This window comes from Nerophis ophidion, linkage group LG15 (assembly GCF_033978795.1).
Source record: "Nerophis ophidion isolate RoL-2023_Sa linkage group LG15, RoL_Noph_v1.0, whole genome shotgun sequence".
In the NCBI taxonomy this organism is placed as follows: Eukaryota; Metazoa; Chordata; class Actinopteri; order Syngnathiformes; family Syngnathidae; genus Nerophis; species Nerophis ophidion.
The window spans coordinates 4,913,306-4,939,395 of record NC_084625.1 but is presented as its reverse complement, the minus strand read 5'-3'; the positions used below and the strand labels follow the sequence as shown (position 1 = coordinate 4,939,395).

Sequence of the window (26,090 nt, the reverse complement as noted above, 5' to 3'; positions counted from 1 at the left end):
CCCAGCAATATTCCGATATCATAACATTGCCAACATTTTTAAGTTTTCTTAAAAAATGTTTAACTTTTGTCGAGTACAATTACGACTTTCTTCATAAAATTGCCCAAATTTGAAGCTTTTCTTGTAAAATTGCGATTGTTATTGAGTAAAATTTCAACTTTCATCATAATGTTGCACAAATGCTCAGTTTTTCTTGTAAAATGTGGACTTATGTTGAGTAAAATGACGACTTTTATTATAATACTGCCAACATTCTAAGTTTTTCTTGTGAAATTGTGACCTTTTTCGTGTGAAATTCCAACTCATTTTTCACAACAAGCTTTTTTATATTTGCATAGTATTTATGTATTATTTATGTTGTAAATACACTTCTTTCAAGAAGGTAACAAATACAAGAATGTGTGTGTGTGTGTGTGTGTGTGTGTGTGTGTGTGTGTGTGTGTGTGTGTGTGTGTGTGTGTGTGTGTGTGTGTGTGTGTGTGTGTGTGTGTGTGTTCTTGTATTTCTGCCCTTCTTGAGACATCAACAATGAAAAGTAGCTTCCATAAGAGGAGGAAGTGCTCCCTCTTTGGTCAACATATGAAATAACAAGTGTGTGTAAGAAATTGAAATGTGCCCCATTTAACCAAAATTAATAAAAACAATAAAATAAATATGTATATAGAGACATACTGGAATGAGTTGAAGTAAATAATGAAGATTAAAAACCAATTACAAACAAAAAATTCCAAAAATTAACTAAAATCAGTCTTTTTCTCAAAATGTGTCGACTTTTTTCTTATAAAATTGGGAAAATGTTTTCATATTCTTTCCGTTTCTGTAATATTGCAATATTTTCTCATAAAATGATAACTTTTTAATGCAAAATGGTGACATTTGTCATATAAAATTCTGACTTTTATCATACTATTGCAATCTATTTTGTTGTTCTTGTAAAACAGTGACATTTTTCAGTAAAATGATGACTTTTGTCACCATTTTGCACAGCAAAATTCCGATACTATTGTAATATTGCCAACATTTTTAAGTTCTCTTAAAAATTTTAACTTTCTCGAGTAAAATTGCGACTCTTTTCATAAAATTCACAAAATTTGAAGCTTTTCTTGTAAAATTGCGACTGTTATTGAGTAAAATCCCAACTTTTATCATAATATTGCACAAATGTTCCGTTTTTCTTGTAAAATGTTGACTTGCGTTGAGTAAAATGCCGACTTTTATTATAATACTGCCAACATTCTATGTTTTCTTGTGAAATTTGTGACCTTTTTCTTCTCTTTTTCAAAACAAACTTTTTCTATATGTGCATAGTATGTATATATTATTCATGTTGTAAATACACTTCTTTATATATCTAGAAAGGCTGGTTACAAAACAGTGACATTTTTTGAGGAAAAATTTTACTTTTACTCAACAAAATTCCGATTATTGTTATAATATCAACAAAATCTTTAAGTTTTCTCATAAAATTGTTACTTTTGTAGAGTAAAATTGCGACTCTTTTCATAAAATTACCCACATTTGAAGCTTTTCTTGTAAAATTGCGACTGTTGTTGAGTACAATTCCAACTTTTATTATAAAACTGCACAAATGTTCCGTTTTTCTTTGACTTGCGTTGAGTATAATGACTTCTTTTATTATATTACTGCCAAAATTCTAAGTTTTCTTGTGAAATTGTGACCTTTTTCTTGTGAAATTCCAACAAACAAGCTTTTCTATATGTGCATAGTATGTATATATTATTCATGTTGTAAATACACTTCTTTATATATCTAGAAAGGCTGCTCCTAAAATAGTAAAATTTTTTGAAGAAATATTTGACTTTTGCCCAGCAAAATTCCGATTATTGTTCTAATATTGTCAAAATTTCAAAGTTTTCTCATAAAATTGTGACTTTTATCGAGTAAAATTACGACTCTTTTCATAAAATTGCCCACATTTGAAGCTTTTCTTGTAAAATTGCGACTGTTATTGAGTAAAATCCCAACTTTTATCATAATATTGCGCAAATGCTCGGTTTTTCTTGTAAAATTTTGACTTGCGTTGAGTAAAATGACGACTTTTATTATAATACTGCCAACATTCTGTTTTCTTGTGAAATTTTTGACCTTTTTCTTCTCTTTTTCTCATTTTTCACAACATAGTGCATAGTATGTATATATTATTCATGTAAATACACTTCTTTATATATCTAGAAAGGCTGGTCCTAAAATAGTAAAAATTTTTGAAGAAATATTTGACTTTTGCCCAGCAAAATTCCGATTATTGTTCTAATATTGTCAATATTTCAAAATGGTGACATTTGTCATATAAAATTCTGACTTTTATCACAATATTGCCAATTTTTTGTTGTTGTTCTTGTAAAACAGTGAAGTTTTTTTAGTAAAATGATGACTTTTATTATAATACTGCCAAAACTCAAAGTTTTTCTTGTGAAGTTGTGACCTTTTATTTTTTTTGTTTTCTCATAAAATTGCCCAAATTTGAAGCTTTTCTTGTAAAATTGCAACAGTTATTGAGTAAGATTCCAACTTTTATCATAATATTTTTCCGTTTTTCTTGTAAAATTTTGACTAGAGCTGAGTAAAATGACGACTTTTATTATAATACTGACAAAATTCTAAGTTTTTCTTGTGAAATTCCCCCAAAATGTTCACACCATGCTTTTTTATATTTGCATAGTATGTATATATTGTTAATGTTATATCTACAAAAAGTGGTCCTAAAATAGTGACACTTTTTGAGGAAAAATGTGACTTTTGCCCAGGAAAAATTCCAAATATTATTATAATATTGCCAACATCTTAAAGTTTTCTCATAAAATTGTGACTTTTGTTGAGTAAAATTGCGACTCTTTTCATAAAATTGACAAAATTTGAAGCTTTTCTTGTAAAATTGCGACTGTTATTGAGTACAATTCCAACTTTTATTATAATACTGCACAAATGTTCCGTTTTTTTCTTTGACTTGCGTTGAGTATAATGACTTCTTTAATTATATTACTGCCAAAATTCTAAGTTTTCTTGTGAAATTGTGACCTTTTTCTTGTGAAATTCCAACAAACAATATTTTCTATATGTGCATAGTATGTATATATTATTCATGTTGTAAATACACTTCTTTATATATCTAGAAAGGTTGCTCCTAAAATAGAGACATTTTTTTAGGAAAAATTTGACTTTTGCCCAGCAAAATTCCGATTATTATCATAATATTGCCAAAATTCCAAAGTTTTCTCATAAAATTGTGACTTTTATCGAGTAAAATTACGACTCTTTTTCATAGAATTGCCCACATTTGAAGCTTTTCATGTAAAATTGCGACTGTTATTGAGTAAAATCCCAACTTTTATCATAATATTGCACAAATGTTCTGTTTTTCTTGTAAAATTTTGACTTGCGTTGAGTAAAATGACGACTTTTATTATAATACTGCCAACATTCTGTTTTCTTGTGAAATTTCTGACCTTTTTCTTCTCTTTTTCTCATTTTTCACAACATAGTGCATAGTATGTATATATTATTCATGTAAATACACTTCTTTATATATCTAGAAAGGCTGGTTACAAAACAGTGACATTTTTTGAGGAAAAATTCGACTTTTACCCAACAAAATTCCGATTATTGTTATAATATTGACAACATTTTTAAGTTTTCTCACAAAATTGTGACTTTTGTTGAGTAAAATTGCGACTCTTTTCATAAATTTACCCAAATTTGAAGCTTTTCTTGTAAAATTGCGACTGTTGTTGAGTAAAATTCCAACTTTTATTATAAAACTGCCAAAATTCTAAGTTTTTCTTGTGAAATTGTGACCTTTTTCTTGTGAAATTCAAACAAACAAGTTTTTCTATATGTGCATAGTATGTATATATTATTCATGTTGTAAATACACTTCTTTATATATCTAGAAAGGCTGGTCCTAAAATAGTGACATTTTTTGAGGAAAAATTTGACTTTTGCCCAGCAAAATTCCGGTTATTTCATAATATTGCCAAAATTCCAAAGTTTTCTCATCAAATTGTGACTTTTATCGAGTAAAATTACGACTCTTTTTCATAGAATTGCCCACATTTGAAGCTTTTCTTGTAAAATTGCGACTGTTATTGAGTAAAATCCCAACTTTTATCATAATATTGTGCAAATGTTCTGTTTTTCTTGTAAAATTTTGACTTGCGTTGAGTAAAATGACGACTTTTATTATAATACTGCCAACATTCTATGTTTTCTTGTGAAATTTCTGACCTTTTTCTTCTCATTTTCACAACATAGTGCATAGTATGTATATATTATTCATGTAAATACACTTCTTTATATATCTAGAAAGGCTGGTTACAAAACAGTGACATTTTTTGAGGAAAAATTCGACTTTTATCACAATATTGCCAATTTTTTGTTGTTGTTCTTGTAAAAGAGTGAAGTTTTTTTTAGTAAAATGATGACTTTTATAATAATACTGCCAAAACTCAAAGTTTTCCTTGTGAAGTTGTGACCTTTTTTTTTTTTTCGTTTTCTCATAAAATTGCCCAAATTTGAAGCTTTTCTTGTAAAATTGCAACAGTTATTGAGTAAGATTCCAACTTTTATCATAATATTTTTCCGTTTTTCTTGTAAAATTTTGACTAGAGCTGAGTAAAATGACGACTTTTATTATAATACTGACAAAATTCTAAGTTTTTCTTGTGAAATTCCCCCAAAATTTTCACACCAAGCTTTTTTATATTTGCATAGTATGTATATATTGTTAATGTTATATCTAGAAAGAGTGGTCCTAAAATAGTGACACTTTTTGAGGAAAAATGTGACTTTTGCCCATGAAAAAATCCGATTATTATTATAATATTGCCAACATCTTAAAGTTTTCTCATAAAATTGTGACTTTTGTTGAGTAAAATTGCGACTCTTTTCATAAAATTGACAAAATTTGAAGCTTTTCTTGTAAAATTGCGACTGTTATTGAGTACAATTCCAACTTTTATCACAATACTGCACAAATGTTCCGTTTTTTCTTTGACTTGCGTTGAGTATAATGACTTCTTTTATTATATTACTGCCAAAATTCAAAGTTTTCTTGTGAAATTGTCACCTTTTTCTTGTGAAATTCCAACAAACAAGATTTTCTATATGTGCATAGTATGTATATATTATTCATGTTGTAAATACACTTCTTTATATATCTAGGAAGGCTGGTCCTAAAATAGTGACATTTTTTGAGGAAAAATTTGACTTTTGCCCAGCAAAATTCCGGTTATTTCATAATACTGCCAAAATTCCAAAGTTTTCTCATAAAATTGTGACTTTTATCGAGTAAAATTGCGACTCTTTTCATAAAATTGACAAAATTTTAAGCTTTTCTTGTAAAATTGCGACTGTTATTGAGTAAAATCCCAACTTTTATCATAATATTGCGCAAATGCTCGGTTTTTCTTGTAAAATTTTGACTTGCGTTGAGTAAAATGACGACTTTTATTATAATACTGCCAACATTCTATGTTTTCTTGTGAAATTTGTGACCTTTTTCTTCTCTTTTTCAAAACAAACTTTTCTATATGTGCATAGTATGTATATATTATTCATGTTGTAAATACACTTCTTTATATATCTAGAAAGGCTGGTCCTAAAATAGAGACATTTTTTGAGGAAAAATATGACTTTTGCCCAGCAAAATTCCGATTATTATCATAATTTTGCCAAAATTTCAAAGTTTTCTCATAAAATTGTGACTTTTTCGAGTAAAATTATGACTCATTTTCATAGAATTGCCCACATTTGAAGCTTTTCTTGTAAAATTGTGACTGTTATTGAGTAAAATCCCAACTTTTATCATAATATTGTGCAAATGCTCGGTTTTTCTTGCAAAATTTTGACTTGCGTTGAGTAAAATGACGACTTTTATTATAATACTGACAACATTCTATGTTTTCTTGTGAAATTTCTGACCTTTTTCTTCTCTTTTTCTCATTTTTCACAACAAGCTTTTTTTATATGTGCATAGTATGTATATATTATTCATGTTGTAAATACACTTCTTTATATATCTAGAAAGGCTGGTTGCAAAACAGTGACATTTTTTGAGGAAAAATTTGACTTTTACCCAACAAAATTCCGATTATTGTTATAATATTGACAACATTTTTAAGTTTTCTCACAAAATTGTGACTTTTGTCGAGTAAAATTGCGACTCTTTTCATAAAATTACCCACATTTGAAGCTTTTCTTGTAAAATTGCGACTGTTGTTGAGTAAAATTCGAACTTTTATTATAAAACAGCACAAATGTTCCGTTTTTCTTTGACTTGCGTTGAGTATAATGACTTCTTTTATTATATTACTGCCAAAATTCTAAGTTTTCTTGTGAAATTCCAACAAACAAGATTTTTTATATGTGCATAGTATGTATATATTATTCATGTTGTAAATACACTTCTTTATATATCTAGAAAGGCTGGTTACAAAACAGTGACTTTTTTTGAAGAAAAATTCGACTTTTACTCAACAAAATTCCGATTATTGTTATAATATTGACAACAGTTTTAAGTTTTCTCATAAAATTGTGACTTTTGTCGAGTAAAATTGCGACTCTTTTCATAAATTTACCCAAATTTGAAGCTTTTCTTGTAAAATTGCGACTGTTGTTGAGTAAAATTCCAACTTTTATTATAAAATTGCCAAAATTCTAAGTTTTTCTTGTGAAATTGTAACCTTTTTCTTGTGAAATTCCAACACATTTTTCACAACAAACTTTTTTATATTTGCATGGTATCACAATGTGTCGACTTTTTTCTTATAAAATTGGGAACAATTTGTCATATTCTTTCTGTTTGTGTAATATTGCAATATTTTCTCGTAAAAATATCACTTTTTAATACAAAATGGGGACATTTGTCATATAAAATTCTGACTTTTATCACAATATTGCCAATTTTTTGTTGTTGTTCTTGTAAAACAGTGAAGTTTTTTTTTGTAAAATGATGACTTTTATTATAATACTGCCAAAACTCAAAGTTTTTCTTATGAAGTTGTGACCTTTTTTTTTTTTGTTTTCTCATAAAATTGCCCAAATTTGAAGCTTTTCTTGTAAAATTGCAACAGTTATTGAGTAAGATTCCAACTTTTATCATAATATTTTTCCGTTTTTCTTGTAAAATTTTGACTTGAGCTGAGTAAAATGATGACTTTTATTATAATACTGACAAAATTCTAAGTTTTTCTTGTGAAATTCCCCCAAAATGTTCACACCTTGCTTTTTTATATTTGCATAGTATGTATATATTGTTAATGTTATATCTAGAAAGAGTGGTCCCAAAATAGTGACACTTTTTGAGGAAAAATTTGACTTTTGCCCAGGAAAAATTCCAAATATTATAATATTGCCAACATCTTAAAGTTTTCTCATAAAATTGTGACTTTTGTTGAGTAAAATTGCGACTCTTTTCATAAAATTGACAAAATTTGAAGCTTTTCTTGTAAAATTGCGACTGTTATTGAGTACAATTCCAACTTTTATCACAATACTGCACAAATGTTCCGTTTTTTTCTTTGACTTGCGTTGAGTATAATGACTTCTTTTATTATATTACTGCCAACATTCTAAGTTTTCTTGTGAAATTGTCACATTTTTCTTGTGAAATTCCAACAAACAAGATTTTCTATATGTGCATAGTATGTATATATTATTCATGTTGTAAATACACTTCTTTATATATCTAGAAAGGCTGCTCCTAAAATAGTGACATTTTTTGAGGAAAAATTTGACTTTTGCCCAGCAAAATTCCGATTATTTCATAATATTGCCAAAATTCCAAAGTTTTCTCATAAAATTGTGACTTTTATCGAGTAAAATTACGACTCTTTTTCATAGAATTGCCCACATTTGAAGCTTTTCTTGTAAAATTGCGACTGTTATTGAGTAAAATCCCAACTTTTATCATAATATTGCGCAAATGCTCGGTTTTTCTTGTAAAATTTTGACTTGCGTTGAGTAAAATGACGACTTTTATTATAATACTGCCAACATTCTATGTTTTCTTGTGAAATTTGTGACCTTTCTCTTCTCATTTTTACAACAAGCTTTTTCTATATGTGCATAGTATGTATATATTATTCATGTTGTAAATACACTTCTTTATATATCTAGAAAGGCTGGTTACAAAACAGTGACATTTTTTGAGGAAAAATGTGACTTTTACTCAAAAAAATTCCGATTATTGTTATAATATTGACAACATTTTTAAGTTTTCTCATAAAATTGTTACTTTTGTTGAGTAAAATTGCGACTCTTTTCATAAATTTACCCAAATTTGAAGCTTTTCTTGTGAAATTGCGACTGTTGTTGAGTAAAATTCCAACTTTTATTATAAAACTGCACAAATGTTCCGTTTTTCTTTGACTTGCGTTGAGTATAATGACTTCCTTTATTATATTACTGCCAAAATTCGAAGTTTTCTTGTGAAATTCCAACAAACAAGCTTTTCTATACGTGCATAGTATGTATATATTATTCATGTAAATACACTTCTTTATATATCTAGAAAGGCTGCTCCTAAAATAGAGACATTTTTTTAGGAAAAATTTGACTTTTGCCCAGCAAAATTCCGATTATTATCATAATATTGCCAAAATTCCAAAGTTTTCTCATAAAATTGTGACTTTTATCGAGTAAAATTATGACTCATTTTCATAAAATTGCCCACATTTGAAGCTTTTCATGTAAAATTGCGACTGTTATTGAGTAAAATCCCAACTTTTATCATAATATTGCACAAATGTTCTGTTTTTCTTGTAAAATTTTGACTTGCGTTGAGTAAAATGACGACTTTTATTATAATACTGCCAACATTCTAAGTTTTCTTGTGAAATTTGTGACCTTTTTCTTCTCTTTTTCTCATTTTTCACAACATAGTGCATAGTATGTATATTTTATTCATGTAAATACACTTCTTTATATATCTAGAAAGGCTGGTTACAAAACAGTGACATTTTTTGAGGAAAAATTCGACTTTTACCCAACAAAATTCCGATTATTGTTATAATATTGACAACATTTTGAAGTTTTCTCACAAAATTGTTACTTTTGTTGAGTAAAATTGCGACTCTTTTCATAAAATTTACCCAAATTTGAAGCTTTTCTTGTAAAATTGCGACTGTTGTCGAGTAAAATTCCAACTTTTATTATAAAACTGCCAAAATTCTAAGTTTTTCTTGTGAAATTGTGACCTTTTTCTTGTGAAATTCCAACAAACAAGCTTTTCTATATGTACATAGTATGTATATATTATTCATGTTGTAAATACACTTCTTTATATATCTAGAAAGGCTGCTCCTAAAATAGTAACATTTTTTGAGGAAAAAAGTGACTTTTGCCCAGCAAAATTCCGATTATTTCATAATATTGCCAAAATTCCAAAGTTTTCTCATAAAATTGTGACTTTTATCGAGTAAAATTACGACTCTTTTTCATAAAATTGCCCACATTTGAAGCTTTTCATGTAAAATTGCGACTGTTATTGAGTAAAATCCCCACTTTTATCATAATATTGCACAAATCCTCGGTTTTTCTTGCAAAATTTTGACTTGCGTTGAGTAAAATGACGACTTTTATTATAATACTGCCAACATTCTATGTTTTCTTGTGAAATTTCTGACCTTTTTCTTCTCTTTTTCACAACACAGTGCATAGTATGTATATATTATTCATGTAAATACACTTCTTTATATATCTAGAAAGGCTGGTTACAAAACAGTGACATTTTTTGAGGAAAAATTCGACTTTTACCCAACAAAATGTCCGATTATTGTTATAATATTGACAACATTTTTAAGTTTTCTCACAAAATTGTGTCTTTTGTCGAGTAAAATTGCGAATCTTTTCATAAAATTACCCAAATTTGAAGCTTTTCTTGTAAAATTGGGACTGTTGTTGAGTAAAATTCCAACTTTTATTATAAAACTGCCGAAATTCCAAGTTTTTCTTGTAAAATTGTGACCTTTTTCTTGTGAAATTCCAACACATTTTTCACAACAAACTTTTTTATATTTGCATGGTATCACAATGTGTCGACTTTTTTCTTATAAAATTGGGAACAATTTGTCATATTCTTTCTGTTTGTGTAATATTGCAATATTTTCTCGTAAAAATATCACTTTTTAATACAAAATGGGGACATTTGTCATATAAAATTCTGACTTTTATCACAATATTGCCAATTTTTTGTTGTTGTTCTTGTAAAACAGTGAAGTTTTTTTTAGTAAAATGATGACTTTTATTATAATACTGCCAAAACTCAAAGTTTTCCTTGTGAAGTTGTGACCTTTTTTTTTTCATTTTCTCATAAAATTGCCCAAATTTGAAGCTTTTCTTGTAAAATTGCAACAGTTATTGAGTAAGATTCTAACTTTTATCATAATATTTTTCCGTTTTTCTTGTAAAATTTTGACTAGAGCTGAGTAAAATGATGACTTTTATTATAATACTGACAAAATTCTAAGTTTTTCTTGTGAAATTGTGACCTTTTTCTTGTGAAATTCCCCCCAAAATTTCACAACAAGCTTTTTTATATTTGCATAGTATGTATATATTGTTAACGTTATAAGTACACATCTGTATATATCTAGAAAATTACGATTATTATTATAATATTGCCAACATCTTAAAGTTTTCTGATAAAATTGCGACTTTTGTTGAGTAAAATTGCGACTCTCTTCATAAAATTGACCAAATTTGAAGCTTTTCTTGTAAAATTGCGACTGTTATTGAGTACAATTCCAACTTTTATCAAAATACTGCACAAATGTTCCGTTTTTTCTTTGACTTGCGTTGAGTATAATGACTTCTTTTATTATATTACTGCCAAAATTCTAAGTTTTCTTGTGAAATTGTGACCTTTTTCTTGTGAAATTCCAACAAACAAGCTTTTCTATATGTGCATAGTATGTATATATTATTCATGTTGTAAATACACTTCTTTATATATCTAGAAAGGTTGCTCCTAAAATAGAGACATTTTTTTAGGAAAAATTTGACTTTTGCCCAGCAAAATTCCGATTATTGTTCTAATATTGCCAAAATTTCAAAGTTTTCTCATAAAATTGTGACTTTTATCGAGTAAAATTACGACTCTTTTTCATAGATTTGCCCACATTTGAAGCTTTTCTTGTAAAATTGCGACTGTTATTGAGTAAAATCCCAACTTTTATCATAATATTGCACAAATCCTCGGTTTTTCTTGCAAAAGTTTGACTTGCGTTGAGTAAAATGATGACTTTTATTATAATACTGCCAACATTCTATGTTTTCTTGTGAAATTTCTGACCTTTTTCTTCTCATTTTCACAACATAGTGCATAGTATGTATATATTATTCATGTAAATACACTTCTTTATATATCTAGAAAGGCTGGTTACAAAACAGTGACATTTTTTGAGGAAAAATGTGACTTTTACTCAACAAAATTCCGATTATTGTTATAATATTGACAATATTTTTAAGTTTTCTCACAAAATTGTGACTTTTGTCGAGTAAAATTGCGACTCTTTTCATAAAATTACCCACATTTGAAGCTTTTCTTGTAAAATTGCGACTGTTGTTGAGTAAAATTCCAACTTTTATTATAAAACTGCCAAAATTCTAAGTTTTTCTTGTGAAATTGTGACCTTTTTCTTGTGAAATTCCAACAAACAAGATTTTCTATATGTGCATAGTATGTATATATTATTCATGTTGTAAATACACTTCTTTATATATCTAGAAAGGTTGCTCCTAAAATAGAGACATTTTTATAGGAAAAATTTGACTTTTGCCCAGCAAAATTCCGATTATTGTTCTAATATTGCCAAAATTTCAAAGTTTTCTCATAAAATTGTGACTTTTATCGAGTAAAATTACGACTCTTTTTCATAGATTTGCCCACATTTGAAGCTTTTCATGTAAAATTGCGACTGTTATTGAGTAAAATCCCAACTTTTATCATAATATTGCACAAATCCTCGGTTTTTCTTGCAAAAGTTTGACTTGCGTTGAGTAAAATGACGACTTTTATTATAATACTGCCAACATTCTATGTTTTCTTGTGGAATTTCTGACCTTTTTCTTCTCATTTTCACAACATAGTGCATAGTATGTATATATTATTCATGTAAATACACTTCTTTATATATCTAGAAAGGCTGGTTACAAAACAGTGACATTTTTTGAGGAAAAATGCGACTTTTACTCAACAAAATTCCGATTATTGTTATAATATTGACAACATTTTTAAGTTTTCTCATAAAATTGTGACTTTTGTCGAGTAAAATTGCGACTCTTTTCATAAATTTACCCAAATTTGAAGCTTTTCTTGTAAAATTGCGACTGTTGTTGAGTAAAATTCCAACTTTTATTATAAAACTGCCAAAATTCTAAGTTTTTCTTGTGAAATTGTAACCTTTTTCTTGTGAAATTCCAACACATTTTTCACAACAAACTTTTTTATATTTGCATAGTATCACAATGTGTCGACTTTTTTCTTATAAAATTGGGAACAATTTCTCATATTCTTTCTGTTTGTGTAATATTGCAATATTTTCTCGGAAAAATATCACTTTTTAATACAAAATGGGGACATTTGTCATATAAAATTCTGACTTTTATCACAATATTGCCAATTTTTTGTTGTTGTTCTTGTAAAACAGTGAAGTTTTTTTTAGTAAAATGATGACTTTTATTATAATACTGCCAAAACTCAAAGTTTTTGTTGTGACCTTTTTTTTTTTTCGTTTTCTCATAAAGTTGCCCAAATTTGAAGCTTTTCTTGTAAAATTGCAACAGTTATTGAGTAAGATTCCAACTTTTATCATAATATTTTTCCGTTTTTCTTGTAAAATTTTGACTAGAGCTGAGTAAAATGACGACTTTTATTATAATACTGACAAAATTCTAAGTTTTTCTTGTGAAATTCCCCCAAAATGTTCACACTATGCTTTTTTATATTTGCGTAGTATGTATATATTGTTAATGTTATATCTAGAAAGAGTGGTCCTAAAATAGTGACACTTTTTGAGGAAAAATTTGACTTTTGCCCATGAAAAATTCCAAATATTATTATAATATTGCCAACATCTTAACGTTTTCTCATAAAATTGTGACTTTTGTTGAGTCAAATTGCAACTCTCTTCATAAAATTGACAAAATTTGAAGCTTTTCTTGTAAAATTGCGACTGTTATTGAGTACAATTCCAACTTTTATCATAATACTGCACAAATGTTCCGTTTTTTCTTTGACTTGCGTTGAGTATAATGACTTCTTTTATTATATTACTGCCAAAATTCTAAGTTTTCTTGTGAAATTGTGACCTTTTTCTTGTGAAATTCCAACAAACAAGATTTTCTATATGTGCATAGTATGTATATATTATTCATGTTGTAAATACACTTCTTTATATATCTAGAAAGGCTGGTCCTAAAATAGTGACATTTTTTGAGGGAAATTTTGACTTTTGCCTAGCAAAATTCCGATTATTGTTCTAATATTGCCAAAATTTCAAAGTTTTCTCATAAAATTGTGACTTTTATCGAGTAAAATTACGACTCATTTTCATAGAATTGCCCACATTTGAAGCTTTTCATGTAAAATTGCGACTGTTATTGAGTAAAATCCCAACTTTTATCATAATATTGCGCAAATGCTCGGTTTTTCTTGTAAAATTTTGACTTGCGTTGAGTAAAATGACGACTTTTATTATAATACTGCCAACATTCTATGTTTTCTTGTGAAATTTGTGACCTTTTTCTTCCCTTTTTCTCATTTTTCACAACAAGGTTTTTCTATATGTGCATAGTATGTATATATTATTCATGTTGTAAATACACTTCTTTATATATCTAGAAAGGCTGGTTACAAAACAGTGACATTTTTTGAGGAAAAATGTGACTTTTACTCAACAAAATTCCGATTATTGTTATAATATTGACAACATTTTTAAGTTTTCTCACAAAATTGTGACTTTTGTCGAGTAAAATTGCGACTCTTTTCATAAAATTACCCAAATTTGAAGCTTTTCTTGTAAAATTGCGACTGTTGTTGAGTAAAATTCCAACTTTTATTATAAAACTGCACAAATGTTCCGTTTTTCTTTGACTTGCGTTGAGTATAATGACTTCTTTTATTATATTACTGCCAAAATTCTAAGTTTTCTTGTGAAATTCCAACAAACAAGCTTTTCTATATGTGCATAGTATGTATATATTATTCATGTTGTAAATACACTTCTTTATATATCTAGAAAGGCTGCTCCTAAAATAGTAAAATTTTTTGAAGAAATATTTGACTTTTGCCCAGCAAAATTCCGATTATTGTTCTAATATTGTCAAAATTTCAAAGTTTTCTCATAAAATTGTGACTTTTATCGAGTAAAATTACGACTCTTTTTCATAAAATTGCCCACATTTGAAGCTTTTCATGTAAAATTGCGACTGTTATTGAGTAAAATCCCAACTTTTATCATAATATTGCGCAAATGTTCTGTTTTTCTTGTAAAATTTTGACTTGCGTTGAGTAAAATGACGACTTTATTATAATACTGCCAACATTCTGTTTTCTTGTGAAATTTCTGACCTTTTTCTTCTCTTTTTCTCATTTTCACAACATAGTGCATAGTATGTATATATTATTCATGTAAATACACTTCTTTATATATCTAGAAAGGCTGGTTACAAAATAGTGACATTTTTTGAGGAAAAATTCGACTTTTACCCAACAAAATTCCGATTATTGTTATAATATTGACAACATTTTTAAGTTTTCTCATAAAATTGTTACTTTTGTTGAGTAATTAAATTGCGACTCTTTTCATAAATTTACCCAAATTTGAAGCTTTTCTTGTAAAATTGCGACTGTTGTTGAGTAAAATTCCAACTTTTATTATAAAACTGCCGAAATTCTAAGTTTTTCTTGTAAAATTGTGACCTTTTTCTTGTGAAATTCCAACACATTTTTCACAACAAACTTTTTTACATTTGCATAGTATCACAATGTGTCGACTTTTTTCTCATAAAATTGGGAACAATTTGTCATATTCTTTCTGTTTGTGTAATATTGCAATATTTTCTCGTAAAAATATCACTTTTTCATACAAAATGGGGACATTTGTCATATAAAATTCTGACTTTTATCACAATATTGCCAATTTTTTTTTGTTGTTCTTGTAAAACAGTGAAGTTTTTTTTAGTAAAATGATGACTTTTATTATAATACTGCCAAAATTCTAAGTTTTTCTTGTGAAATTGTGACCTTTTTTTTTTTCATTTTCTCATAAAATTGCCCAAATTTGAAGCTTTTCTTGTAAAATTGCAACAGTTATTGAGTAAGATTCTAACTTTTATCATAATATTTTTCCGTTTTTCTTGTAAAATTTTGACTAGAGCTGAGTAAAATGACGACTTTTATTATAATACTGACAAAATTCTAAGTTTTTCTTGTGAAATTCCCCCAAAATGTTCACACCATGCTTTTTTATATTTGCATAGTATGTATATATTGTTAATGTTATATCTACAAAAAGTGGTCCTAAAATAGTGACACTTTTTGAGGAAAAATTTGAGTTTTCCCAGGAAAAATTCCAAATATTATTATAATATTGCCAACATCTTAAAGTTTTCTCATAAAATTGTGACTTTTGTCGAGTAAAATTGCGACTCTCTTCATAAAATTGACCAAATTTGAAGCTTTTCTTGTAAAATTGCGACTGTTATTGAGTACAATTCCAACTTTTATCACAATACTGCACAAATGTTCCGTTTTTTCTTTGACTTGCGTTGAGTATAATGACTTCTTTTATTATATTACTGCCAAAATTCTAAGTTTTCTTGTGAAATTGTGACCTTTTTCTTGTGAAATTCCAACAAACAAGCTTTTCTATATGTGCATAGTATGTATATATTATTCATGTTGTAAATACACTTCTTTATATATCTAGAAAGGCTGCTCCTAAAATAGTAAAAAGATTTTAGGAAATATTTGACTTTTGCCCAGCAAAATTCCGGTTATTTCATAATATTGCCAAAATTCCAAAGTTTTCTCATAAAATTGTGACTTTTATCGAGTAAAATTACGACTCTTTTCATAAAATTGCCCACATTTGAAGTTTTTCATGTAAAATTGCGACTGTTATTGAGTAAAATCCCAACTTTTATCATAATATTGCGCAAATGTTCTGTTTTTCTTGTAAAATTTTGACTTGCGTTGAGTAAAATGACGACTTTTATTATAATACTGCCAACATTCTATGTTTTCTTGTGAAATTTCTGACCTTTTTCTTCTCATTTTTACAACAAGTTTTTTTTATATGTGCATAGTATGTATATATTATTTATGTTGTAAATACACTTTTTTATATATCTAGAAAGGCTGGTTACAAAACAGTGACATTTTTTGAGGAAAAATGTGACTTTTACTCAACAAAATTCAGATTATTATTATAATATTGACAACATTTTTAAGTTTTCTCATAAAATTGTTACTTTTGTTGAGTAAAATTGCGACTCTTTTCATAAATTTACCCAAATTTGAAGCTTTTCTTGTAAAATTGCGACTGTTGTTGAGTAAAATTCCAACTTTTATTATAAAACTGCCGAAATTCAAAGTTTTTCTTCCAAAATTGTGACCTTTTTCTTGTGAAATTCCAACACATTTTTCACAACAAACTTTTTTACATTTGCATAGTATCACAATGTGTCGACTTTTTTCTTATAAAATTGGGAACAATTTGTCATATTCTTTCTGTTTGTGTAATATTGCAATATTTTCTCGTAAAAATATCACTTTTTAATACAAAATGGGGACATTTGTCATATAAAATTCTGACTTTTATCACAATATTGCCAATTTTTTGTTGTTGTTCTTGTAAAACAGTGAAGTTTTTTTTAGTAAAATGATGACTTTTAGTATAATACTGCCAAAACTCAAAGTTTTTCTTATGAAGTTGTGACCTTTTTTTTCGTTTTCTCATAAAATTGCCCAAATTTGAAGCTTTTCTTGTAAAATTGCAACAGTTATTGAGTAAGATTCTAACTTTTATCATAATATTTTTCTGTTTTTCTTGGAAAATTTTGACTAGAGCTGAGTAAAATGACGACTTTTATTATAATACTGACAAAATTCTAAGTTTTTCTTGTGAAATTCCCCCAAAATTTCACACCAAGCTTTTTTATATTTGCATAGTATGTATATATTGTTAATGTTATATCTAGAAAGAGTGGTCCTAAAATAGTGACACTTTTTGAGGAAAAATTTGACTTTTGCCCAGGAAAAATTCCAAATATTATTATAATATTGCCAACATCTTAAAGTTTTCTCATAAAATTGTGACTTTTGTCGAGTAAAATTGCGACTCTTTTCATAAAATTACCCAAATTTGAAGCTTTTCTTGTAAAATTGCGACTGTTGTTGAGTAAAATTCCAACTTTTATTATAAAACTGCACAAAGGTTCCGTTTTTCTTTGACTTGCGTTGAGTATAATGACTTCTTTTATTATATTACTACCAAAATTCTAAGTTTTCTTGTGAAATTCCAACAAACAAGATTTTCTATATGTGCATAGTATGTATATATTATTCATGTTGTAAATACACTTCTTTATATATCTAGAAAGGCTGCTCCTAAAATAGTAAAATTTTTTGAGGAAAAATTTGACTTTTGCCCAGCAAAATTCCGGTTATTTCATAATATTGCCAAAATTCCAAAGTTTTCTCATAAAATTGTGACTTTTATCGAGTAAAATTGCGACTCTTTTCATAAAATTGACAAAATTTGAAGCTTTTCATGTAAAATTGCGACTGTTATTGAGTAAAATCCCAATTTTTATCATAATATTGCACAAATGCTCGGTTTTTCTTGTAAAATTTTGACTTGCGTTGAGTAAAATGACGACTTTTATTATAAAACTGCCAACATTCTGTTTTCTTGTGAAATTTGTGACCTTTTTCTTCTCTTTTTCTCATTTTTACAACAAGCTTTTTCTATACGTGCATAGTATGTATATATTATTCATGTTGTAAATACACTTCTTTATATATCTAGAAAGGTTGCTCCTAAAATAGAGACATTTTTTTAGGAAAAATTTGACTTTTGCCCAGCAAAATTCCGATTATTGTTCTAATATTGCCAAAATTCCAAAGTTTTCTCATAAAATTGTGACTTTTATCGAGTAAAATTACGACTCTTTTTCATAGAATTGCCCACATTTGAAGCTTTTCATGTAAAATTGCGACTGTTATTGAGTAAAATCCCAACTTTTATTATAATATTGCACAAATGCTCGGTTTTTCTTGTAAAATGTTGACTTGCGTTGAGTAAAATGACGACTTTTATTATAATACTGCCAACATTCTATGTTTTCTTGTGAAATTTATGACCTTTTTCTTCTCTTTTTCTCATTTTTACAACAAGCTTTTTCTATACGTGCATAGTATGTATATATTATTCATGTTGTAAATACACTTCTTTATATATCTAGAAAGGCTGGTTACAAAACAGTGACATTTTTTGAGGAAAAATGTGACTTTTACTCAACAAAATTCCGATTATTGTTATAATATTGACAACATTTTTAAGTTTTCTCATAAAATTGTTACTTTTGTTGAGTAAAATTGCGACTCTCTTCATAAATTTACCCAAATTTTAAGCTTTTCTTGTAAAATTGCGACTGTTGTTGAGTAAAATTCGAACTTTTATTATAAAACTGCACAAATGTTCCGTTTTTCTTTGACTTGCGTTGAGTATAATGACTTCTTTTATTATATTACTGCCAAAATTCGAAGTTTTCTTGTGAAATTCCAACAAACAAGATTTTCTATATTTGCATAGTATGTATATATTATTCATGTTGTAAATACACTTCTTTATATATCTAGAAAGGCTGGTCCTAAAATAGTGACATTTTTTGAGGAAAAATTTGACTTTTGCCCAGCAAAATTCCGATTATTATCTTAATATTGCCAAAATTTCAAAGTTTTCTCATAAAATTGTGACTTTTATCGAGTAAAATTACGACTCTTTTTCATAGAATTGCCCACATTTGAAGCTTTTCATGTAAAATTGCGACTGTTATTGAGTAAAATCCCAACTTTTATCATAATATTGCACAAATGTTCGGTTTTTCTTGTAAAATTTTGACTTGCGTTGAGTAAAATGACGACTTTATTATAATACTGCCAACATTCTATGTTTTCTTGTGAAATTTGTGACCTTTTTCTTCTCTTTTTCTCATTTTCACAACATAGTGCATAGTATGTATATATTATTCATGTAAATACACTTCTTTATATATCTAGAAAGGCTGGTTACAAAACAGTGACATTTTTTGAGGAAAAATTCGACTTTTACTCAACAAAATTCCGATTATTGTTATAATATTGACAACATTTTTAAGTTTTCTCACAAAATTGTGACTTTTGTCGAGTAAAATTGCGACTCTTTTCATAAAATTACCCACATTTGAAGCTTTTCTTGTAAAATTGCGACTGTTGTTGAGTAAAATTCCAACTTTTATTATAAAACTGCCAAAATTCTAAGTTTTTCTTGTAAAATTGTGACCTTTTTCTTGTGAAATTCCAACACATTTTTCACAACAAACTTTTTTACATTTGCATAGTATCACAATGTGTCGACTTTTTTCTTATAAAATTGGGAACAATTTGTCATATTCTTTCTGTTTGTGTAATATTGCAATATTTTCTCGTAAAAATATCACTTTTTAATACAAAATGGGGACATTTGTCATATAAAATTCTGACTTTTATCACAATATTGCCCATTTTCTGTTGTTGTTCTTGTAAAACAGTGAAGTTTTTTTTTGTAAAATGATGACTTTTATTATAATACTGCCAAAACTCAAAGTTTTTCTTATGAAGTTGTGACCTTTTTTTTTTTTTTTCGTTTTCTCATAAAATTGCCCAAATTTGAAGCTTTTCTTGTAAAATTGCAACAGTTATTGAGTAAGATTCTAACTTTTATCATAATATTTTTCCGTTTTTCTTGTAAAATTTTGACTAGAACTGAGTAAAATGACGACTTTTATTATAATACTGACAAAATTCTAAGTTTTTCTTGTGAAATTTCTGACCTTTTTCTTCTCTTTTTCTCATTTTCACAACATGGTGCATAGTATGTATATATTATTCATGTAAATACACTTCTTTATATATCTAGAAAGGCTGGTTACAAAACAGTGACATTTTTTGAGGAAAAATTTTACTTTTACTCAACAAAATTCCGATTATTGTTATAATATTGACAACATTTTTAAGTTTTCTCATAAAATTGTTACTTTTGTTGAGTAAAATTGCGACTCTTTTCATAAATTTACCCAAATTTTAAGCTTTTCTTGTAAAATTGCGACTGTTGTTGAGTAAAATTCCAACTTTTATTATAAAACTGCCAAAATTCCAAGTTTTTCTTGTAAAATTGTGACCTTTTTCTTGTGAAATTCCAACACATTTTTCACAACAAACTTTTTTACATTTGCATGGTATCACAATGTGTCGACTTTTTTCTTATAAAATTGGGAACAATTCGTCATATTCTTTCTGTTTGTGTAATATTGCAATATTTTCTCGTAAAAATATCACTTTTTCATACAAAATGGGGACATTTGTCATATAAAATTCTGACTTTTATCACAATATTGCCAATTTTTTGTTGTTGTTCTTGTAAAACAGTGAAGTTTTTTTTAGTAAAATGACTTTTATTATAATACTGCCAAAACTCAAAGTTTTTCTTGTGAAGTTGTGACCTTTTTTTTTTTTTCGTTTTCTCATAAAATTGCCCAAATTTGAAGCTTTTCTTGTAAAATTGCAACAGTTATTGAGTAAGATTCCAACTTTTATCATAATATTTTTCCGTTTTTCCTGTAAAATTTTGACTAGAGCTGAGTAAAATGACGACTTTTATTATAATACTGACAAAATTCTAAGTTTTTCTTGTGAAATTCCCCCAAAATTTTCACACCATGCTTTTTTATATTTGCGTAGTATGTATATATTGTTAATGTTATATCTAGAAAGAGTGGTCCTAAAATAGTGACACTTTTTGAGGAAAAATTTGACTTTTGCCCAGGAAAAATTCCAAATATTATTATAATATTGCCAACATCTTAAAGTTTTCTCATAAAATTGTGACTTTTGTTGAGTAAAATTGCGACTCTTTTCATAAAATTGACAAAATTTGAAGCTTTTCTTGTAAAATTGTGACTGTTATTGAGTACAATTCCAACTTTTATCATAATACTGCACAAATGTTCCGCTTTTTTCTTTGACTTGCGTTGAGTATAATGACTTCTTTTATTATATTACTGCCAAAATTCTAAGTTTTCTTGTGAAATTGTCACATTTTTCTTGTGAAATTCCAACAAACAAGATTTTCTATATGTGCATAGTATGTATATATTATTCATGTTGTAAATACACTTCTTTATATATCTAGAAAGGCTGGTTACAAAACAGTGACATTTTTTGAGGAAAAATTCGACTTTTACCCAACAAAATTCCGATTATTGTTATAATATTGACAACATTTTGAAGTTTTCTCACAAAATTGTGACTTTTGTCGAGTAAAATTGCGACTCTTTTCATAAAATTACCCAAATTTGAAGCTTTTCTTGTAAAATTGCGACTGTTGTTGAGTAAAATTCCAACTTTTATTATAAAACTGCCAAAATTCTAAGTTTTTCTTGTGAAATTGTGACCTTTTTCTTGTGAAATTCCAACACATTTTTCACAACAAACTTTTTTACATTTGCATAGTATCACAATGTGTCGACTTTTTTCTTATAAAATTGGGAACAATTTGTCATATTCTTTCTGTTTGTGTAATATTGCAATATTTTCTTGTAAAAATATCACTTTTTCATACATTTGTCATATAAAATTCTGACTTTTATCACAATATTGCCAATTTTTTTGTTGTTTTTCTTGTAAAACAGTGAAGTTTTTTTTAGTAAAATGATGACTTTTATTATAATACTGCCAAAACTCAAAGTTTTTCTTATGAAGTTGTGACCTTTTTTTTTTTTCATTTTCTCATAAAATTGCCCAAATTTGAAGCTTTTCTTGTAAAATTGCAACAGTTATTGAGTAAGATTCCAACTTTTATCATAATATTTTTCCGTTTTTCTTATAAAATTTTGACTTGAGCTGAGTAAAATGACGACTTTTATTATAATACTGACAAAATTCTAAGTTTTTCTTGTGAAATTCCCCCAAAATGTTCACACCAAGCTTTTTTATATTTGCATAGTATGTATATATTGTTAATGTTATATCTAGAAAGAGTGGTCCTAAAATAGTGACACTTTTTGAGGAAAAATTTGACTTTTGCCCGGGTAAAATTCCAAATATTATTATAATATTGCCAACATCTTAAAGTTTTCTCATAAAATTGTGACTTTTGTTGAGTAAAATTGCGACTCTTTTCATAAAATTGACAAAATTTGAAGCTTTTCTTGTAAAATTGCGACTGTTATTGAGTACAATTCCAACTTTTATCACAATACTGCACAAATGTTCCGTTTTTTCTTTGACTTGCGTTGAGTATAATGACTTCTTTTATTATATTACTGCCAAAATTCTAAGTTTTCTTGTGAAATTGTGACCTTTTTCTTGTGAAATTCCAACAAACAAGATTTTCTATATGTGCATAGTATGTATATATTATTCATGTTGTAAATACACTTCTTTATATATCTAGAAAGGCTGCTCCTAAAATAGTGACATTTTTTGAGGAAAAATTTGACTTTTGCCCAGCAAAATTCCGGTTATTTCATAATACTGCCAAAATTCCAAAGTTTTCTCATAAAATTGTGACTTTTATCGAGTAAAATTGCGACTCTTTTCATAAAATTGACAAAATTTGAAGCTTTTCTTGTAAAATTGCGACTGTTATTGAGTAAAATCCCAACTTTTATCATAATATTGCGCAAATGCTCGGTTTTTCTTGTAAAATTTTGACTTGCGTTGAGTAAAATGACGACTTTTATTATAATACTGCCAACATTCTGTTTTCTTGTGAAATTTGTGACCTTTTTCTTCTCTTTTTCTCATTTTTACAACAAGCTTTTTTTATATGTGCATAGTATGTATATATTATTCATGTTGTAAATACACTTCTTTATATATCTAGAAAGGCTGGTTACAAAACAGTGACATTTTTTGAGGAAAAATTTTACTTTTACTCAACAAAATTCTGATTATTGTTATAATATTGACAACATTTTTAAGTTTTCTCACAAAATTGTGACTTTTGTCGAGTAAAATTGCGACTCTTTTCATAAAATTACCCAAATTTGAAGCTTTTCTTGTAAAATTGCAACAGTTATTGAGTAAGATTCCAACTTTTATCATAATATTTTTCCGTTTTTCTTGTAAAATTTTGACTTGAGCTGAGTAAAATGACGACTTTTATTATAATACTGACAAAATTCTATGTTTTCTTGTGAAATTTCTGACCTTTTTCTTCTCTTTTTCTCATTTTTCACAACATAGTGCATAGTATGTATATATTATTCATGTAAATACACTTCTTTATATATCTAGAAAGGCTGGTTACAAAACAGTGACATTTTTTGAGGAAAAATGTGACTTTTACTCAACAAAATTCCGATTATTATTATAATATTGACAACATTTTTAAGTTTTCTCATAAAATTGTGACTTTTGTTGAGTAAAATTGCGACTCTCTTCATAAATTTACCCAAATTTTAAGCTTTTCTTGTAAAATTGCGACTATTGTTGAGTAAAATTCGAACTTTTATAATAAAACTGCACAAATGTTCCGTTTTTCTTTGACTTGCGTTGAGTATAATGACTTCCTTTATTATATTACTGCCAAAATTCGAAGTTTTCTTGTGAAATTCCAACAAACAAGCTTTTCTATATGTGCATAGTATGTATATATTATTCATGTTGTAAATACACTTCTTTATATATCTAGAAAGGCTGGTCCTAAAATAGTAAACATTTTTGAAGAAATATTTGACATTTGCCCAGCAAAATTCCGATTATTGTTCTAATATTGCCAAAATTTCAAAGTTTTCTCATAAAATTGTGACATTTATCGAGTAAAATTACGACTCTTTTTCATAGAATTGCCCACATTTGAAGCTTTTCATGTAAAATTGCGACTGTTGTTGAGTAAAATCCCAACTTTTATCATAATATTGCGCAAATGCTCGGTTTTTCTTGTAAAATTTTGACTTGCGTTGAGTAAAATGACGACTTTTATTATAAAACTGCCAACATTCTGTTTTCTTGTGAAATTTCTGACCTTTTTCTTCTCATTTTCACAACATAGTGCATAGTATGTATATATTATTCATGTAAATACACTTCTTTATATATCTAGAAAGGCTGGTTACAAAACAGTGACATTTTTAGATGAAAAATGTGACTTTTACTCAACAAAATTCCGATTATTGTTATGATATTGACAACATTTTTAAGTTTTCTCACAAAATTGTGACTTTTGTCGAGTAAAATTGCGACTCTTTTCATAAAATTACCCACATTTGAAGCTTTTCTTGTAAAATTGCGACTGTTGTTGAGTAAAATTCCAACTTTTATTATAAAACTGCACAAATGTTCCGTTTTTCTTTGACTTGCGTTGAGTATAATGACTTCTTTTATTATATCACTGCCAAAATTCTAAGTTTTCTTGTGAAATTCCAACAAACAAGCTTTTCTATACGTGCATAGTATGTATATATTATTCATGTTGTAAATACACTTCTTTATATATCTAGAAAGGCTGCTCCTAAAATAGTAAAAATTTTTGAAGAAATATTTGACTTTTGCCCAGCAAAATTCCGATTATTGTTCTAATATTGTCAAAATTTCAAAGTTTTCTCATAAAATTGTGACTTTTATCGAGTAAAATTGCGACTCTTTTCATAAAATTGACAAAATTTGAAGCTTCTCATGTAAAATTGCGACTGTTATTGAGTAAAATCCCAACTTTTATCATAAGATTGCGCAAATGCTCGGTTTTTCTTGTAAAATGTTGACTTGCGTTGAGTAAAATGACGACTTTTATTATAATACTGCCAACATTCTATGTTTTCTTGTGATATTTGTAACCTTTTTCTTCTCTTTTTTACAACAAGCTTTTTTTATATGTGCATAGTATGTATATATTATTCATGTAAATACACTTCTTTATATATCTAGAAAGGCTGGTTACAAAACAGTGACATTTTTTGAGGAAAAATTCGACTTTTACCCAACAAAATTCCGATTATTGTTATAATATTGACAACATTTTTAAGTTTTCTCACAAAAATGTGACTTTTGTCGAGTAAAATTGCGACTCTTTTCATAAAATTACCCATATTTGAAGCTTTTCTTGTAAAATTGCGACTGTTGTTGAGTAAAATTCCAACTTTTATTATAAAACTGCCAAAATTCTAAGTTTTTCTTGTGAAATTCCAACAAACAAGCTTTTTTATATGTGCACAGTACGTATATATTATTCATGTAAATACACTTCTTTATATATCTAGAAAGGCTGCTCCTAAAGAGGTAGACTTTTTTCTCAGGTCTCAAGAAGGTAACAAATACATGTGTGTGTGTGTGTGTGTGTGTGCGTGTGTGTGTGTGTGCTCACCGTTGTTCTCGATGTAGTGCGTCTCCTTGCTGGCGTTGTCCGCCGGCACGCCGTAGACCTCCACTCTCACCAGGGGGTCCACGATGGACTTCTGCTTCTCCTCGTTGAGTTTGGGCAGCTGCTGAGCGGAGATCACCTGCGGATGCATCCCATAATACACACAGCACCGTCATATACGGGACATTTTTTTTTTTTTTTACCTGGCAAAACAAAGTACCATCAAGATGGAGAGTTTTCAGCAAGTCTGCAGTAAACATGAAGCTGCAGTACCACTTTCAGAGGTATGGGGGCGATACTGAGTGTTGCAGGCTGATATCAGCGACAGAGGAAGACGTGGATGTGCTAAAGACTTTCTAATAAAGCTGGCATTGTCCTTCCTGGTCAAGGTAGGACTACAAAAACGATGATATTTATGTGTTGTACAAGTGTGTCCTCCTTCTATGGTGATTCTATTCTCTTGTGTTG

The 26,090-nt window shown here is 28.0% G+C and overlaps 1 protein-coding gene across 3 annotated transcripts in view; it reads right to left on the bottom strand.

Annotated features, from left to right (window-relative positions):
• The window catches only part of plcd1a (phospholipase C, delta 1a), an 88,226-nt gene that overhangs the window by 11,503 nt on the left and 50,633 nt on the right, over positions 1 to 26,090 (bottom strand). For all 3 annotated transcript variants that reach the window (XM_061921273.1, XM_061921274.1, XM_061921272.1), the window contains one exon: positions 25,626 to 25,761. In XM_061921273.1, the coding sequence (XP_061777257.1) occupies positions 25,626 to 25,761 (136 nt within the window). The remainder of the gene's footprint in view (positions 1 to 25,625; positions 25,762 to 26,090) is intronic.